Source organism: Nerophis ophidion, linkage group LG15 (assembly GCF_033978795.1).
Source record: "Nerophis ophidion isolate RoL-2023_Sa linkage group LG15, RoL_Noph_v1.0, whole genome shotgun sequence".
Taxonomy (NCBI): domain Eukaryota; kingdom Metazoa; phylum Chordata; class Actinopteri; order Syngnathiformes; family Syngnathidae; genus Nerophis; species Nerophis ophidion.
Genome location: NC_084625.1, coordinates 9,800,731 through 9,818,998, shown reverse-complemented (window position 1 = coordinate 9,818,998; position 18,268 = coordinate 9,800,731). Strand labels below are relative to the sequence as shown.

At 36.0% G+C, this 18,268-nt stretch overlaps 2 protein-coding genes across 3 annotated transcripts in view; both read right to left on the bottom strand.

Moving 5' to 3' along the window:
• Positions 1-2,665, bottom strand: part of LOC133569251 (uncharacterized) — a 32,705-nt gene extending 30,040 nt beyond the window's left edge. Inside the window, exon 1 of the mRNA XM_061921486.1 lies at positions 2,591-2,665. The gene's annotated coding sequence lies outside the window, so the exon portion shown is untranslated. The remainder of the gene's footprint in view (positions 1-2,590) is intronic.
• Positions 2,666-5,009: 2,344 nt separating this feature from the next.
• vps41 (VPS41 subunit of HOPS complex) overlaps positions 5,010-18,268 on the bottom strand; it is a 66,595-nt gene continuing 53,336 nt past the window's right edge. Inside the window, exons 18-28 of one of the 2 annotated variants that reach the window (XM_061921484.1) lie at positions 15,407-15,551; positions 15,288-15,329; positions 15,169-15,219; positions 14,975-15,112; positions 14,834-14,888; positions 11,554-11,694; positions 11,345-11,481; positions 8,951-9,050; positions 5,687-5,731; positions 5,538-5,617; positions 5,010-5,458 (exon numbers count right to left, since the gene is read on the bottom strand). In XM_061921484.1, the coding sequence (XP_061777468.1) occupies positions 5,378-5,458; positions 5,538-5,617; positions 5,687-5,731; positions 8,951-9,050; positions 11,345-11,481; positions 11,554-11,694; positions 14,834-14,888; positions 14,975-15,112; positions 15,169-15,219; positions 15,288-15,329; positions 15,407-15,551 (1,015 nt within the window). In that variant the 3' untranslated portion in view covers positions 5,010-5,377. The remainder of the gene's footprint in view (positions 5,459-5,537; positions 5,618-5,686; positions 5,732-8,950; positions 9,051-11,344; positions 11,482-11,553; positions 11,695-14,833; positions 14,889-14,974; positions 15,113-15,168; positions 15,220-15,287; positions 15,330-15,406; positions 15,552-18,268) is intronic. The other variant, XM_061921485.1, reaches the window with a different exon arrangement.

Sequence of the window (18,268 nt, the reverse complement as noted above, 5' to 3'; positions counted from 1 at the left end):
TGTGGCATGTTCCAAATAAGTGTTTGATGAGCATTCCTCCACTTTATCAGTATTTATTGCCACCTTTCCCAACTTCTTTGACACGTGTTGCTGGCATCAAAATCCAAAGTTAATGATTTGCAAAAAAAAATGTTTATCAGTTTGAACAAATATGTTTTTGTAGCATATTCAACTGAATATGAGTTGAAAAGGATTTGCAAATCTGTTCTGTTTATATTTACATCTAACACAAAATCCCAACTCATATGGAAACAGGGTTGGTAAGTCAGCATGCATTATTATTATGATGATGACTCCAACTACACGCACGTCGAGTGACGTCACAACGGACGTAAACAGTTGACAACATCCATGCATAATAACACGGCGAACGACTAACTCCGGGCATCCATCCATCCATTTCCTACCGCTTATTCCCTTTTGGGGTCGCGGGGGGGCGCTGGCGCCTATCTCAGCTACAATCGGGCGGAAGGCGGGGTACACCCTGAACCGAAACACCCGTACCTAAGCGGTACAATAAAAATACACGTACCGTTACACACCTACTATTTAGTGACGGGTTTTCTGAAGTGGTCCTGAACCCATGTGGTGATATCCTTTAGAGATTGATGTCGGTTTTTGATACAGTGCCGTCTGAGGGATGAAAGGTCACGGTCATTCAATGTTGGTTTTCGGCCATGCCGCTTACGTGGAGTGATTTCTCCAGATTCTTTGAACCTTTTAATGATATTATGGACCGTAGATGTTGAAATCCCTAAATTTCTTGCAATTGCACTTTTGAGAAAAGTTGTCCTTAAACTGTTTGACTATTTGCTCACGCAGTTGTGGACAAAGGGGTGTACCTCGCCCCATCTTTTCTTGTGAAAGACTGAGCATTTTTTCGGAAGCTGTTTTTATACCCAATCATGACACCCACCTGATCCCAATTAGCCTGCACACCTGTGGGATGTTCCAAATAAGTGTTTGATGAGCATTCCTCCACTTTAGCAGTATTTATTGCCGCCTTTCCCAACTTATTTGTCACGTGTTGCTGGCATCAAAATCCAAAGTTAATGATTATTTCCAAAAAAAAAATGTTTATCAGTTTGAACAAATATGTTTTTGTAGCATATTCAACTGAATATGGGTTGAAAAGGATTTGCAAATCATTTTATTCCGTTTATATTTACATCTAACACAAAATCCCAACTCATATGGAAACAGGGTTGGTAAGTCAGCATGCATTATTATTATGATGATGACTCCAACTACACGCACGTCGAGTGACGTCACAACGGACGTAAACAGTTGACAACATCCATGCATAATAACGCGGCGAACGACTAACTCCGGGCATCCATCCATCCATTTCTACCGCTTATTCCCTTTTGGGGTCGCGGGGGGGCGCTGGCGCCTATCTCAGCTACAATCGGGCGGAAGGCGGGGTACACCCTGAACCGAAACACCCGTACCGAAATGGTTCAATACAAACACACGTACCGTTACACACCTAGCATTTAGTGATGGGTTTTCTGAAGTGGTCCTAACCCATGTGGTGATATCCTCTAGAGATTGATGTCGGTTTTTGATACAGTGCCGTCTGAGGGATCGAAGGTCACGGTCATTCAATGTTGGTTTCCGGCCATGCCGCTTACGTGGAGTGATTTCTCCATATTCTCTGAACCTTTTGATGATATTATGGACCGTAGATGTTGAAATCCCTAAATTTCTTGCAATTGCACTTTGAGAAACGTTGTCCTTAAACTGTTTGACTATTTGCTCACGCAGTTGTGGACAAAGGGGTGTACCTCGCCCCATCCTTTCTTGTGAAAGACTTAAGCATTTTTTGGGAAACTGTTTTTATACCCAATCATGACACCCACCTGTTCCCAATTAGCCTGCACACCTGTGGCATGTTCCAAATAAGTGTTTGATGAGCACTCCTCCACTTTATCAGTATTTATTGCCACCTTTCCCAACTTATTTGTCACGTGTTGCTGGTATCAAAATCCAAATGTAATGATTTGCAAAAAAAAAAAAGTTTATCAGTTTGAACAAACATGTTTTTATAGCTTATTCGACTGAATATAGGTTGAAAAGGATTCAATCATTGTATTCCGTTTATATTTACATCTAACACAAAATCCCAAATCATATGGAAACAGGGTTGGTAAGTCAGCATGCATTATTATTATGATGACGACTCCAACTACACGCACGTCGAGTGACGTCACAACGGACGTAAACAGTTGACAACATCCATGCAAAATAACGCGGCGAACGACTAACTCCGCGCAGAATTCAACAATTCCACAAGGCGAATCCCTCCCCGAACGCCACACCGTGTCTGCCAAACACCGACACGGGCTATTTAGAGACATATTTGTGCCGCAATAAGCAAGCAGCGAGCCAAACAGTAGTTAGCGTGCTAGCCGCGAGTCACAGTGTGATGGAGGCTACAGCTAGCAAGCAGCCAACTCGCAACAAATACAACGAGCTAGCCTCTAAAATTAACCAGGTAGCAGTCGGGCAGACAAAGCCAAAGCTTAACAAAACCCCGCATGCGACAATAATGGTATCAAAAGTGACACAAACGGACAATAAAACTCACTTCGGTGTTTTCTTTTTTTTTTCCAATACCAGCTGTGTTTTTTTGCCTGTGAATAAAAATTGACTATACTTCCGGAGAAAGTCGCCGGATGTGACGTCACAACTAAGCGAGTAGCGTCTTTTTTTTAATATATATATAATATAATTCATTTATTGTTTATATACGTCGACACAATTCGATCAGACCATAGCCAATATTAGTGCAAAAATTAAAAATAAAATGGTTAAAAAATATGCAAAATAAAGAGTTTATTACGTTTGTAAGCAAAATTAAAATTAAACTCAAGTGGAAATTTTGATAGAGTATATGAAACTAAAATAATAATTGATCATAAACTATGTTGGAAACTGCATATTGAATATATAAAAGGGAAAAATATCCGAATCTATTGCTATTCTTTATAAAGACACATGCTGGATAAAAAAAATGCCTGCATAAGTTGTATTATTCTTTATTTTTGCATATTTAACATCCATCCATCCATTTCCTACCGCTTATTCCCTTTCGGGGTCGCGGGGGGCGCTGGCGCCTATCTCAGCTACAATCGGGCGGAAGGCAGGGTACACCCTGGACAAGTCGCCACCTCATCCCAGGGCCAACACAAATATGTTTTAAAATGTTCAGACATTGTGTTTTTAAAAACAAAGGAAATTATGTTTCGAGTAAAGAACAACAGCCTTCCAGTTTGTATTCTTAGGTTGTTTCATTTAAGAGGAGAAAACTATAATTTACGGGGAATATTGATTTTTGAAATAGGTAAAGCGAGAATGAATATAAATGTATTTCAATTTTAGGAGTTAAATGGTGGAACAAGCTCAGTGAAGACATGCACTTCTTTAGTAAGGTTTAAGAAAACCTTGAAAGGTGAAATAATTGAAAAATATAAAATATAGAAACAATTACTTACATCCCATTGACTTTTTTTTTAATGTTGTTGTTCCAGGATAGGCAAATATAAGCTTTGGCTTCGGCCTATTTCTTTTTCGGTCATTATTTTTCTTTTCTTTTGTGTGTGTATGTGTATGATTGTTTATGTATAACCTGTACTGTTAAACCGATCACACAAAATGGTTGATTGATTAAACAACCGAAGTAAACCTATTTCATTCATTCTTTTATACCCACAATTTTTGTTAAATTGGTAAAAATAAGGAATAAATATTTCAAATATTGTTGGGAGGAAATTGAATTATGGGGGAAAATAGGGCACTACCAAATGGATATGAAAAAAATTCTCTCAAACTTTCTTTTAGAAGTTTTGATTCATTTTCTAGATAGTTTATCACATTAGTGGAAAGGTAGCCTCTAAATTTAACAAGGTGTAGTCGGGCAGAAAAAGCCAAGGCTTAACAAAACCCCGCATGCGACAATAATGTTATCAAAAGTGATACAAACGGACAATAAAACTCACTTTGGTGTTTTCTTTTTTTCCACAATACCAGCTGTGTTTTTTTGCCTGTGAATAAAAATTGTACTATACTTCCGGAGAAAGTCGCCGGATGTGACGTCACAACTAAGCGAGTGCCTATAATATATTATAATGCATTTATTAACTCTACATTAAAACACTCTCTACCTCTAACAACTAAAAAGATGTGAAAAAGATGGTGCTGTGTTCCGAATTTAAGTTACTGAAATTGAGTAAGCCTATGGCTTTGCACTTTGTTTATTCTATATATATATATATATATATATATATATATATATATATATATATATATATATATATATATACACATATGAATGAATGAATGAATGAATGAATGGTTTATTTTGAGCCATGCAAACATAGAATACATAAAATACAAAAGAAATATATAAATACATTATTTTTACACCTACATTGAAAACATTACATGTGACTAATCTTTTGTAGATGTCAAGATTGGCTCAAAAGGGAGTGGGAAGAAGTAAACTTATTAGGTCCCACCCCTATACATATACAATATATATTTACAATATATAATACAATAATACATATAATATAATTCAGTTCAGTGGTTGCTGCGTGGATGCTATATATTATCTATATATAATACATTTAAATTCACACACACTTACATATATACATATGTACACACACATACATACAATTTATATATATATAAATTACATATACTTATTTATTTGTATTAAATTTTAGTTACTTTGAGTTAACAACCCCCTGGCGGTTTTATTTTGTACTGTTTTTGTACTCTTCTGTACTATTTTTGTACCCATTTTGATTATTGTTTCTCGTCTGTAAATGTTGAAATTTATAAATAAAAGTTAAAAAAAAGAAAGAAAAAAAAATATTACAATGCATTTATTGTTAATATACGTCAACACAGCTGGATTAGAGGATAAGCAAAATTAGTGTGAAAAATACAAAATAAAATGTTTAAGAAATACGCAAAATAATGAGTTTATTAAGATTTAACACGTGTGATTTTTGTTAAATTCGTACAAAATAATAAATATATATTTAAAATATTGCTGGCCGGAAAATGAATCCATTGTGGGGGAAATAGGGCACTTCCAAATAGATTATGAAAAAAACTCGAAACATCTCAACCTTTTTTTTTTTTAAATCAGTTTTGCTTTATTTTCCTAGACAGTTTATCACATTAGTGGCAAGCAGATTGTTCATATTTAAATAGCAATGTACCATATATTTGTCTAGGGGGCAACTTGTCCAGAGTGTACCCCACCTACCACCTGAATGCAGCTGAGCTAGGAGGCTCCAGCACTCCCCATGACCCCAAAAGGGACAAGCGGTAGAAAATGGATGGATGGATGCCTAAGCAGCTACTTTTTCATCTCCAGGATCCCGCTTCCCGGCCCGCGTTTCTTTGCGCTGCAGATGTTACAAAACTGCACTCCGGGAATCTGCGAAAAAAAAAAAAAAAGAAATATGAGGTTTGACCCATTTCACATTTCCAATGTCTAAGCATGTGTGTGTTCTTACTGTTCCTGTGGACGGTAAACATTCTTTGTGGAACATGTGTCTGCAGTGGAACACCACCACGCTGAAAGGTTTGGCCATGTCTGAAAGGGGAACGTACATCAGCTGCCAAATATTGTGAAAGGTAGAAGAAGTCACCTGTCGGGACTCACCTGAGGGTAAAACAGCAGCATGGCACGACTCACAAATATTCTCTTCTGCAAGGAAAACACACAACAATGTTGATGTGGGATTAATATGTTGGCCAGTTATTAAGATATCGTTTTATGGTGAATAATGTGTATTTGTGTAGTTATTATGATATCATTTTATAGTAAATAAAGTGTCATTTTTATAGTTATTATGATAGAGTTTTATGATAAACAATGTGTATTTACACAGTTGTGATATAGTTGCATGGTGAATAATGTGAATTTATATAGTTATTATGATATAGTTTTATGGTAAACAACGTGTATTTTTCATAGTTATTATGATATAATTTTATGACAAACAATGTGTAATTTTATAGTTATGATATAGTTGTATGTTGAATAATGTGTATTTATAAAGTAATTATGATATAGTTTTATGGTAAATAATGTGTCTTTATACAGTTATAATGATAAAGTTTTATGGTGAATGTGTATTTATATAGTTACTATGATAAAGTTTTATGGTGAATAATGTGTATGTATAAAGTACTTATGATATAGTTGTATTGGTAAATAACAGTCTTTATACAGTTATTATGATAAAGTTTTATGGTGAATGTGTATTTATATAGTTACTATGACAACGTTTTATGGTGAATAATGTGTATTTATAAAGTAATTATGATATAGTTTTATGGTAAATAATGTGTCTTTATTCAGTTATTATGATAAAGTTTTATGGTGAATGTGTATTTATATAGTTATTATGATAACGTTTTATGGTGAATAATGTGTGTGTATATAGTTATGATAATATTTTATGGTGAATAATGTGTATTTATAAAGTACTTACGATATAGTTTTATGGTAAATAATAGTCTTTATACAGTTATTATGATAAAGTTTTATGGTGAATGTGTATTTCTAGAGTTATGACAACGTTTTATGGTGAATAATGTGTATTTATAAAGTACTTATATATTTTTATGGTAAACAATGTATCTTTATATAGTTATGATAGTTTTATGGTGAATGTGTATTTATATAGTTATCATGACGTTTTATGGTGAATAATGTGTATTTATAAAGTACTTATGATATAGTTTTATGGTAAATGTGTCTTTATACAGTTATTATGATAAAGTTTTATGGTGAATGTGTATTTATTTAGTTATTATGATAAAGTTTTATGGTGAATAATGTGTATGTATATAGTTATTTTGATAATACTTTATGGTGAATAATGTGTATGTATAAAGTACTTACGATATAGTTTTATGGTAAATAATAGTCTATACAGATATTATGATAAAGTTTTAGGGTCAATGTGTATTTACATAGTTATTTTGACAACGTTTTATGGTGAATAATGTGTATTTATAAAGTATTTATGATATAGTTTTATGGTAAATGTGTCTTTATACAGGTATTATGATAAAGTTTTATGGTAAATGTGTATTTATTTAGTTATTATGATAAAGTTTTATGGTGAATAATGTGTATTTATAAAGTATTTATGATATAGTTTTATGGTTAATGTGTCTTTATACAGGTATTATGATAAAGTTTTATGGTGAATGTGTATTTATTTAGTTATTATGATAAAGTTTTATGGTGAATAATGTGTATGTATATAGTTATTTTGATAATACTTTATGGTGAATAATGTGTATGTATAAAGTACTTACGATATAGTTTTATGGTAAATAATAGTCTATACAGATATTATGATAAAGTTTTAGGGTGAATGTGTATTCATATAGTTATTTTGACAACGTTTTATGGTGAATAATGTGTATTTATAAAGTAATTATATATTTTTATGGTAAACAATGTGTTTTTATATAGTTATTATGATAGTTTTATGGTGAATGTGTATTTATATAGTTATCATGACAACGTTTTATGGTGAATAATGTGTATTTATAAAGTACCTATGATATAGTTTTATGGTAAATAATGTGTCTTTATACAGTTATTATGATAAAGTTTTATGGTGAATGTGTATTTATTTAGTTTTTATAATATTTTATGGTGAATAATGTGTATTTATAAAGTACTTACGATATAGTTTTATGGTAAATAGTCTTTATACATTTTTTTTTATACAGTTATACAGTCTTTATACAGTTATGATAAAAGTTTTATGGTGAATGTGTATTTATATAGTTATTATGACAACGTTTTATGGTGAATAATGTGTATTTATAAAGTACTTATGATATAGTTTTATGGTAAATAATGTGTCTTTATACAGTTATTATGATAAAGTTTTATGGTGATTGTGTATTTATTTAGTTATTATGATAAAGTTTTATGGTGAATAATGTGTATTTATATAGTTATTATGATATAGTTCTAAGGTAAATAATGTGAATTTATATATTTATGACATAGTTTTATGGTAAATAATATGTCTTTATACAGTTATGATAAAAGTTTATGGTGAATCATGTGTATTTATATGGTTATTATGAAATAATTTTATGGTGAATAATGTGTATTTATATAGTTATTATGATATAGTTTTATGGTAAATAATGTGTATTTGTATAGTTATGATAGTTTCATGGTGAATAATGTGTATTTATATAAATATATTGTTTTATGGTAAATAAAGTGTTTTATATAGTTATTGGGATAAAGTTTTATGGTGAATAATGTGTCTTTATATAATTATGATAACATTTTATGGTGAATAATGTGTATTTATACAGTTATGATATAGTTGTATGGTGAATAATGTGTATTTATATAGTTATTATGATATAGTTTTATGATAAATATGTATTTATATAGTTATGATATAACTTTATGGTGAATGATGTTTATTGATATAATTATTATGAATGTTTTATGGTGAATAATGTGCATTTATATAGTTATTATGATATAGTTTTATGATAAATAATGTGTATTTATATAGTTATGATATTGTTGTATGTGAATAATGTGTATTTATATAGTTATTATGATAGAGTTTTATGATAAATAATGTGTATTTATATAGTTATTATGATATAACTTTATGGTGAATAATGTTTATTGATATAATTGTTATGAAAGTTTTATGGTGAATAATGGTCATTTATATAGTTATTATGACATCCATTTTCTACCACTTGTCTCTTTTGGGGGTCGCTGGAGCCTGTCTCAGCTGCATTTGGGCGGAAGGCGGCGTACACTCTGGACAAGTCTCACCCTCATCATAGTTTTATGGCAAATATGATTCACCATAAAACTATATCATAATCATATGATGGCCTCAAAAAGCGCACACACCGTCGACCATGATGCCTCTGCTCTGGGTGCGATGCATCTTCTGAAGGAGGGACAGCGAGTCGGCCACCAGAATCTTCTTACATCCTTCCCTTAGTAGGATCTTGCATGCAAAGGAAACAAGACGCTGATTAGGAAGCGACACAACAAGGCGTGCTGTTAGGCGCAACCAGGGGTGTCCAAAAAGCGACACTGAAGCTGCGTTTTGTTGGACCGCAGCATATTGTCGGAAAAAAACAACAATGGAAATGTAAAAAAAAAAGAGCAGAAAATAGGTACAAAATTTGAAAAAGCGGACACTTTCTAACTAATAATAATAATATACTGTGTCACCTATAACACAAAGCTGACAAAAATGTGTGTCTTTAAGTATAAATAAAATAAAATAAAAAAATCAATATGGCCCCTGCATACTTAGATTTTTCAGTATGCGGCCAGTGGTAGAAAAAGTTTAGACACCTCTAACCAAAATATACTAGAAGCTCTCATAACAAAAACAAAAAACTAAGTTTATTTAGTTAATGAAAAGATAAGTTTAACACCAACCCATGAATTACGACAACGTTAATAATAAATGTTAAATGTGTAACTGAACATTAATATTTTCGTACAAGCCTCATTTTTGACACACAAGGTTCCACAGTTACATAATTGCAATATTATTATTATTATTATACTCTTATAAGGGAACAAACAACATTAAAAATGTAAGAAAAGGGTTGGGCAAAAAAATCTGAATGTAATGACAAAAAGCTGACAAAGTTTTGTCTTCAAATATATAATATCTGTTTTTAGCATTGTTTTAACAAAAATAATAAAATTATCCATCCATTTTCTACCGCTTGTCCTTTTTTTGCAAAATGGATTTTCAGTATGCGGCCGTTGCTGGAAAACGTTTAGACACCCCTAAAAGGCTCTCAAAATAAAAATAAAATAAAATAAAAATAAAATAAAATAAAAAAGTTTAGTAAGATTTAAAAAAAAAATAAAGACATGGATTATTATTTAGAAAAAGGACAAAAATAATAAATACTGTCAAAAGGTGAAACTGAACATTAACATTTTTGTGCAGACAGAATTTTTGACACACTTGGTCATGCGGTTACACTTTTGCAATATTATTATTATTATTAATTTTTGAAAAAAGGTAGGAAAAAAAGAGCAAAAAAATTGGAAGGTGATGAGAAAAAGCTAACATGTACTAATTAATCATAATATATTTAGTCACCTATAACACGAAGCTGACATAACATTTAATTTTTTAATATATTTTAGTAGCTTGACATTTAAAGCTTTAAAAAAATCCTTTATGTCAGGCGTGTTAAACTCGTTTTCATTGAGGGCCACATCACAGTTATGGTTGCCCTCAGACGGCCGCTTTTAACAATTAGTATTATATGAATATACGTGTGTGTGTGTGTGTATATATATATATATATATATATATATATATATATATATACACACATATACATTAACAATATTTTTAATGTATAAGCTGTATAAGCCGCAAAAATATTAAATTAAAACAAAAAAAATTAATTTAATGAAATATAATATTTAAATTTTACTTAAAAAAACAGGCAGCTCAGTCACCAGAATCTTACAGTAAAAGCAGTGGGTTTTTACAGCATATAAACAAATTTAATAAATGGAAAAACAATACTGTTTTTAGCGGTAAAATTCAAGCAACAGAGCTGCCAGGTTTTTGTTTTTTTTTAACCGTAAAATCTTGTTTTGTTTTAATGTTTTTTTAATTAGTTTTTTAATCTTTTGGTGTCTTACTGTATATGGAAAAAAACAGTAATAAAGTTGATTTTACAGTAAAAAAAACTCAGTCGGCGGAACTTAACCATAAAATCTGTTGTCCATTTTACGTCTACAATTTGATTGATAATTTGTTTTGAGATCATAAGTCAAGCAGATATTTACGTATTTATCTTTATTTTAACAAAAAATATTTTTGGAAAATATAATAATATAAAATGTAGGTTTTGATAAAAAATGAATTTTAAAAGAAACGCAATTTCATGCAATACATGATTTTGAATGTCAAAAGAGAAAGAACAAATATATTTAGTAAGACCAGATTAAGCATTTTATTAACGCATATTATTTCCAGGCTTTTGCGGGCCACATGAAATAATGTGGCGGGCCAGATCTGGCCCCCGGGCCTCGAATTCGACACCTGTGCTTTATGTGATGCCCTTCTTGTTTTAATTTATATTTAAATTCACCTATGTTTTGTACAGCACTTGTGATTGTTATCTGTCAAAAATGTACTTACTTACTCGCACTTTTTATTTTATTTTTAAATGTAAAATAATATCAAAATGGCCCCTGTTTACTTTTGACTTTTCAGTATGCGGAAAAAGTTTTAAACGTGGGAGCGTTAACCTGCAGATTGTAGTCCTGGAGGATTTTCACGAGGGAATCTCTGAGGTTGGGGATCTCCATGCCCTCCTTGATGCGATGGATGAGCAGAATGGGATCCACGTGGGTCCCGATGTTGTTGAGAAGGCCGGTGATGAACGCTGGAGCCGCACAAGACGTACAGTAAGCGTGGCGCCCAGGAAACATACGCCTGAGGAGTTACGCATCCATACGGGGTTTGTCGATGGAGTAGGTGATGAGATCCTCCCACAGCTCGGCGTCGTCCTGCTCTTTGGCGAACTCGATGGCTTTGTCCACGTCCTCCAGCTCCTTCATGATCATCTGCAGGGCCCGCTTGCAGTTGCCCATCCTGCCTGCAGGTTCAGATGTTACATGTTTCAGATGTCAACATTTCATACAATTGGACTTTTTCATGGACACGATGGTCACTTCTCCGCGCTTTGACAAGTTTAGTCCATTTTAAACTCAATATGAGTCCCCAAAAAAGGAAGTTGCTGTGCGGTTTGAAAAACAAACTATTCGTGATGAGTACATTGATGGCGCTAATACACAGGTGCCAAAGTTCAAGGCCAGGGGCCAGATGTGGCCCGCCACTTCATTTTATTTGGCCCTCAAAAGCTTGTATCAATAAAGTACTGTATTTTTTCTTACTAAATGTATTATTTCTTTCTATTTTGGGAGAAAAATAATATATTTACTACATGTAATCGCAAATGATGTTAACTTAAATATTGTCTATTTATGCAAAAATATATTATCAAAAATTCAAACAATTTTTAAAATAGAAATCAATCAATCAATCAATCAATCAATGTTTACTTATATAGCCCTAAATCACTAGTGTCTCAAAGGGCTGCACAAACCACTACGACATCCTCGGTAGGCCCACATAAGGGCAAGGAAAACTCACACCCAGTGGGACCTTGGTGACAATGATGACTATGAGAACCTTGGAGAGGAGGAAAGCAATGGATGTCGAGCGGGTCTAACATGATACTGTGAAAGTTCAATCCATAATGGATCCAACACAGTCGCGAGAGTCCAGTCCAAAGCGGATCCAACACAGTAGCGAGAGTCCCGTTCACAGCGGAGCCAGCAGGAAACCATCCCAAGCGGAGGCGGATCAGCAGCGCAGAGATGTCCCCAGCCGATACACAGGCAAGCAGTACATGGCCACCGGATCGGACCGGACCCCCTCCACAAGGGCTAGTAATAATGATTTCAAAGCAAGTTATCCATCAAATGGTGCAATGTAAAAGTAGCAAGAGATTTCATGGTTAAAATTGTTAAATTTGCTGGGGTTTTTACAACATTGTTCTCTCTCTCTCTCTCTCTCTATATATATATATATATATATAAAAAAAAATAAAACAATTTTTTTTAACGATAATAAACTGTGGTGCCATTTTGGCATTTACAGTAATACACCGAAAAATCTACAGATGTTCAAAAACAAACAAACTGGAAGCTCAGGGGCCCAAATTTTACAGTAAAATTGCATTTTTTTTATTTGCAGTAAAATTCTGGCAGCTGGGCTGCCTTTTTTTAACCATAAAAACTAGAGATGTCTGATAATATCGACCAGTAAATGCTTTAAAATGTAATATCGGAAATTATCGGTAGCGATTTCAAGAAGTAAAATAAATGACTTTTTAAGACGCCGCCGTACGGAGCGGTACGTATCCGGTAAAACACGGACGTAGGGCATATTTGCAAACCCTCCCGATATTCCCGGGAGACTCCCGTATTTCAGTGTCCCTCCCGAAAATCTCCCGGGGCAACCATTCTCCCGAATTTCTTCCGATTTCCACCCGGACAACAATTTTGGGGCGTGGGGGTGTGCCTTAAAGGCACCGCCTTTAGCGTCCTCTACAACCTGTCGTCACGTCCACTTTTCCGCTTACATTACGCAGGACAGCACACACCCTGGCTTCCACCTGTTCGACTTGCTACCATCAGGCAGGCGCTACAGGTGCATCAGAGCCAGAACAAACAGGCTCAGAGACAGCTTCTTTCCCAAAGCTGTCACCATGTTGAACTCTAACTTAAAATAATAATAATTCACCCCTATAGAATTTCATGCCCTAATACCCTACTGTACAATACTACCCTTCGAGTGCAATACGTCCGACACGGATTGTTATTTATCACTTCGGTACTCTTGTCTTGTTCTGTATATTGTACAGTATTTTGTACTTCTATAGTGTTTTGTATATTGTACAGGATTGCTTATTATCTTTATTGGATAGTAGTCTGTTTATTTCAATTGTTAGTTTTTCCTTTTTACCTCTTATGTCATATATTTCACCCCATATTTGTTCCCACTACCGCAACTAAGTCACCTGTAACACGAAGCTGACATAACATTTAATTTTTTAATATATTTTAGTAGATTGACATTTAAAGCTTTAAAAAAATCCTTTATGTCAGGCGTGTTAAACTCGTTTTCATTGAGGGCCACATCACAGTTATGGTTGCCCTCAATGTCTCACCTTAAAACTCATCTGTATACTCTAGCCTTTAAATAGACCTCCTTTTTAGACCAGTTGATCTGCCGCTTCTTTTCTTTCTCCTATGTCCCCCCCTCCCTTGTGGAGGGGGTCCGGTCCGATGACCATGGATGAAGTACTGGCTGTCCAGAGTCGAGACCCAGGATGGACCGCTCGTCGGGACCCAGGATGGACCGCTCGCCTGTATCGGTTGGGGACATCTCTACGCTCCTGATCCGCTTGAGATGGTTTCCTGTGGACGGGACTCTCGCTGCTGTCTTGGATCCGCTTGAACTGAACTCTCGTGGCTGTGTTGGAGCCACTATGGATTGAACTTTCACAGTATCATGTTAGACCCGCTCGCCATCCATTGCTTTCGGTCCCCTAGAGGGGGGGGTTGCCCACATCTGAGGTCCTCTCCAAGGTTTCTCATAGTCAGCATTGTCACTGGCGTCCCACTGGATGTGAATTCTCCCTGCCCACTAGGTGTGAGTTTTCCTTGCCCTTTTGTGGGTTCTTCCGAGGATGTTGTAGTCGTAATGATTTGTGCAGTCCTTTGAGACATTTGTGATTTGGGGCTATATAAATAAACATTGATTGATTGATTGATTGATTGAACTTAAGTTGGAGTCTTTAATCTCGATATATGCTAATATAATGACAATAAAGTTCATTCATTCATTCATTCCTCCATACAAACAGCATGCCGGCCCAGTCACATAATATATGCGGCTTTTACACACACAAGTGAATGCAGGGCATACTTGGTCAACAGCCAAACAGGTCATACCTGGGGTGGCCATATAAACAAATATGCGCCACACTGTGAACCCAACCAAACAAGAATGAAAAACACATTTCGGGAGAACATCCGCACCGTAACACAACATAAACACAACAGAACAAATACCCATAACCCCTTGCAGCACTAACTCTTCCGGGACGCAACAATATACACCCCCCGCAACCACCAAACCCCGCCCCCCCCCAACTTAATACTTACTGAGCAAGAAGACGGTCTCTTCCACAAAGTGTCGCTGCTGACAAACCTCAAGAGCCTGACAAACACAGAGATTGATGAGGTTTGGAGGTAGTTTCATGGAGAACATGTGCAACCACCTTATGAACATCACGCTCACACTACCTTCTCCAGAGGGCAGTGGGTGCTGTCTCTTAGGAAGGGCAGTAGATTGGGGCGGTCGTACTCGGCGTAGAGGCCGATCTGTTTCCCGTGATACTTCTGGCCTTTGTGGTGGTCCCGCTTGAACAGTTTATGGAGGTACTGCAAGAAGGGTAATGTTATCAGTAGAATATGAATACAAAGGTCAAATAACTCACCACGTGGAGAAGCTCGGGCCGGTTTGCAAGCTCTTCAACTACCTTGTCTATCTGATGGTCGCAGAAGACAGAAACTATTAGTGAGCGGGAGAGTTCTATTTCATAGAAGAGGAACTCACCGATATCTTGTCTTCGTTGTCAAGCAGCATTTCGACAGCTTTCTACGGACACACAAGCGGGGGAGGAGGGGTCAAACCTAGCCAACCGCAGTCGCCACCGCCAGAACGAGAAGCCGCACCTCTTTGTCAAAGTCCATGAGGAGGACGATCTTGTCCTCGATGGAGGAGAAGAGGTTGTGTTTGTGGATGAGCTGGTACACGTCTTTGTGCCGCAGCCGCAGGTAGATCTCCAGCGCCCTGTCGTAGCGCTGGCCGTAGGTGTACCTGGAAATAGTCAAATGTAGCTGATGTAGTTCTGTTGTAGTTGTAAAAAAAATAAAAGGCTCACAAGGATCCTTAACGTAAATGACCGCCATAACCACAACACCAGGGGGAGCTCCACAAACCACGTTAAACCCAGATTCCGATCTAACAAAGGTCTTAACTCATTCTCTTTCTATGCCACATCAATGTGGAATGCACTCCCAACAGGTATAAAAGTAAGTGCATCTCTATATTCCTTCAAAACCGCTCTAAAACAACACCTCCAGGCAACTTCAACACTTTACTAATACCCTCCTCCATTCACATCCCATCTCCCCGGATTATAAACAACTCAAATGTACTTCTAATGTATATACTTGTTCTTATGCTATGTGAACTCACTATGTTCTCTGCTGGCTGTACATATCCTACTAAATAAGACCTACACTGTTTCAATGTCCACATTTCTCTGTTGACGCAATTGTTGATGACTGAAGTTCTGATTTCAACCAAAGCTCCTCATCCCACCCCCCGGATTGTAAGTAATGTAAATAATTCAAAGTACATACTATGATGATTAACTTGTGTGATGACTGTATTATGTTGATAGTATATATTTGTACCATGAATTGATTAACGTGGACCCCGACTTAAACAAGTTGAAAAACGTATTGGGGTGTTACCATTTAGTGGTCAATTGTACGGAATATGTACTGAACTGTGCAATCTACTAATAAAAGTATCAATCAATCAATCAATCAAAGGGTTAACAAAATGCCAAATATCAGCAGCGATAATCAATTGAGCAACAAAACCCAAAACCAGTGAAGTTGGCACGTTGTGAAAATGGTAAAAAAAAACCAGAATACAATGATTTGCAAATCCTTTTCAACTTATATTCAATTGAATAGACTGCAAAGATATTTAATGTTCCAACTGGAAAACTTTTTGTCGGAGCCAAATAGAGGGCCATACTTGAATTTATGTTTATTTTATTGTTTCTGAGTGATTCATGCGTGTATGTCAGTGTGCACCCTTTGCAGGTGGTGAAAAGTTCCCACGTAGGCCTATAAGGGCCAGGAGCGCGCTGGGCGCGTGATTGGCAGTCGGGCACCAGCATACCGTCTTTGACCTCACCTGTCTGTAGACCTCACCTGTCTGTAGACCTCGGCTTTATATAAGCTACCATTTATTTTGTTTCCCCGAGTATTCTAACCCTTGATTATTGTAAATAAAACAATCTTCAATTGCGCTGCTGGATCAGTTTGAATTAGTGGAGGGAAAGCGGGAAAAGGAAGAATACGTGACAAGGAAGGCTGTGTAAAAGGTGTGAGTCAGACAAGATGCCCGCGCCCCAAGTGGAACAAACATTTGAAACAAAGGGGTTTTAGGAACAATCACTTTCAGTGTTTTATGCCACTACACTGTTATTTTTTGCAAATAACAGCTAATTTAGAATTTGATGCCTGCAACATGTTTCAAAAAAGCTGGCACAGTTGGCAAAAATGACTCACAAAGTTTAGGAATACCCATCAAACACTTATTTGGAACATCCCGCAGATGAACAGGCTAATTGGGAACAAGTGGGTGCCATGATTGGGTATAAAAGCAGCTTCCATTGAAATGCTCAGTCATTCACAAACAAGGATGGGGCGAGGGTCACCACTTTGTGAACAAATGCGTGGTTTTGGATCAACACGTTGCCATCCAAGCAACGTTATCATAGACGCCCCTGCTTATTTCAGCAAAACAATGCCTAGCCACGCGTTACAACAGTATAGCTTCATAGTAAAACAGTGCGGGTACTTGACGGGCCTGCCTGTAGTCCAGATCTGTCTCCCATTGAAAATGTGTGGTGCATTATGAAGCCTAAAATACCAAAACAGAGACTGTGGAACAACTTAAGCTGTACCTCAAGCAAGACTGGGAAATAATTCCACCTGATTAGCTTAAAAGGGAACATTATCACCAGACCTATGTAAGCGTCAATATATACCTTGATGGTGCAGAAAAAAGACCATCTATTTTTTTAACCGATTTCTGAACTCTAAATGGGTGAATTTTGGCGAATTAAACGCCTTTTTGTTTATCGCGCTGGAAGCAATGACGTCAGAATGTGACGTCGCCGAGGTAACACACCCGCCATTTTCATTTTCAACACATTACAAACACCGGGTCTCAGCTCTGTTATTTTCCGTTTTTTTGACTATTTTTTGGAACCTTGGAGACATCATGCCTCGTCGGTGTGTTGTCGGAGGGTGTAACAACACTAACAGGGAGGGATTCAAGTTGCACCACTGGCCCGAAGATGCCAAAGTGTCTGCCGCCAGACCCCCATTGAATGTGCTGGAGTTTCTCCACATTTTACCGGCGATGCTAAAACAGACATGGCACAGAGATGTATGGATAACCTGCAGATGCATTTGCAACGATAGTCAACGAAATCACAAAGGTGAGTTTTGTTGATGTTGACTGCCAGTTAATCCCTGCTAACATGCTACGCTAATCGATGCTAACATGCTATTTACCGGCGGTGCTAAAGCAGACATGGAACAGAGATGTATGGATAACCTGTAGATGCATTTGCAACTATATTACGTTTAATTCCACCCACATTTAATGTGAAAAAAACACTTACCAATCGACGGATTTAAGTTGCTCCAGTGTCAAAAGATGCGAAAGTCCTGATCGTTTGGTCCGCACATTTTACTGGCGACGCTAACGCAGCTATTCGGCCA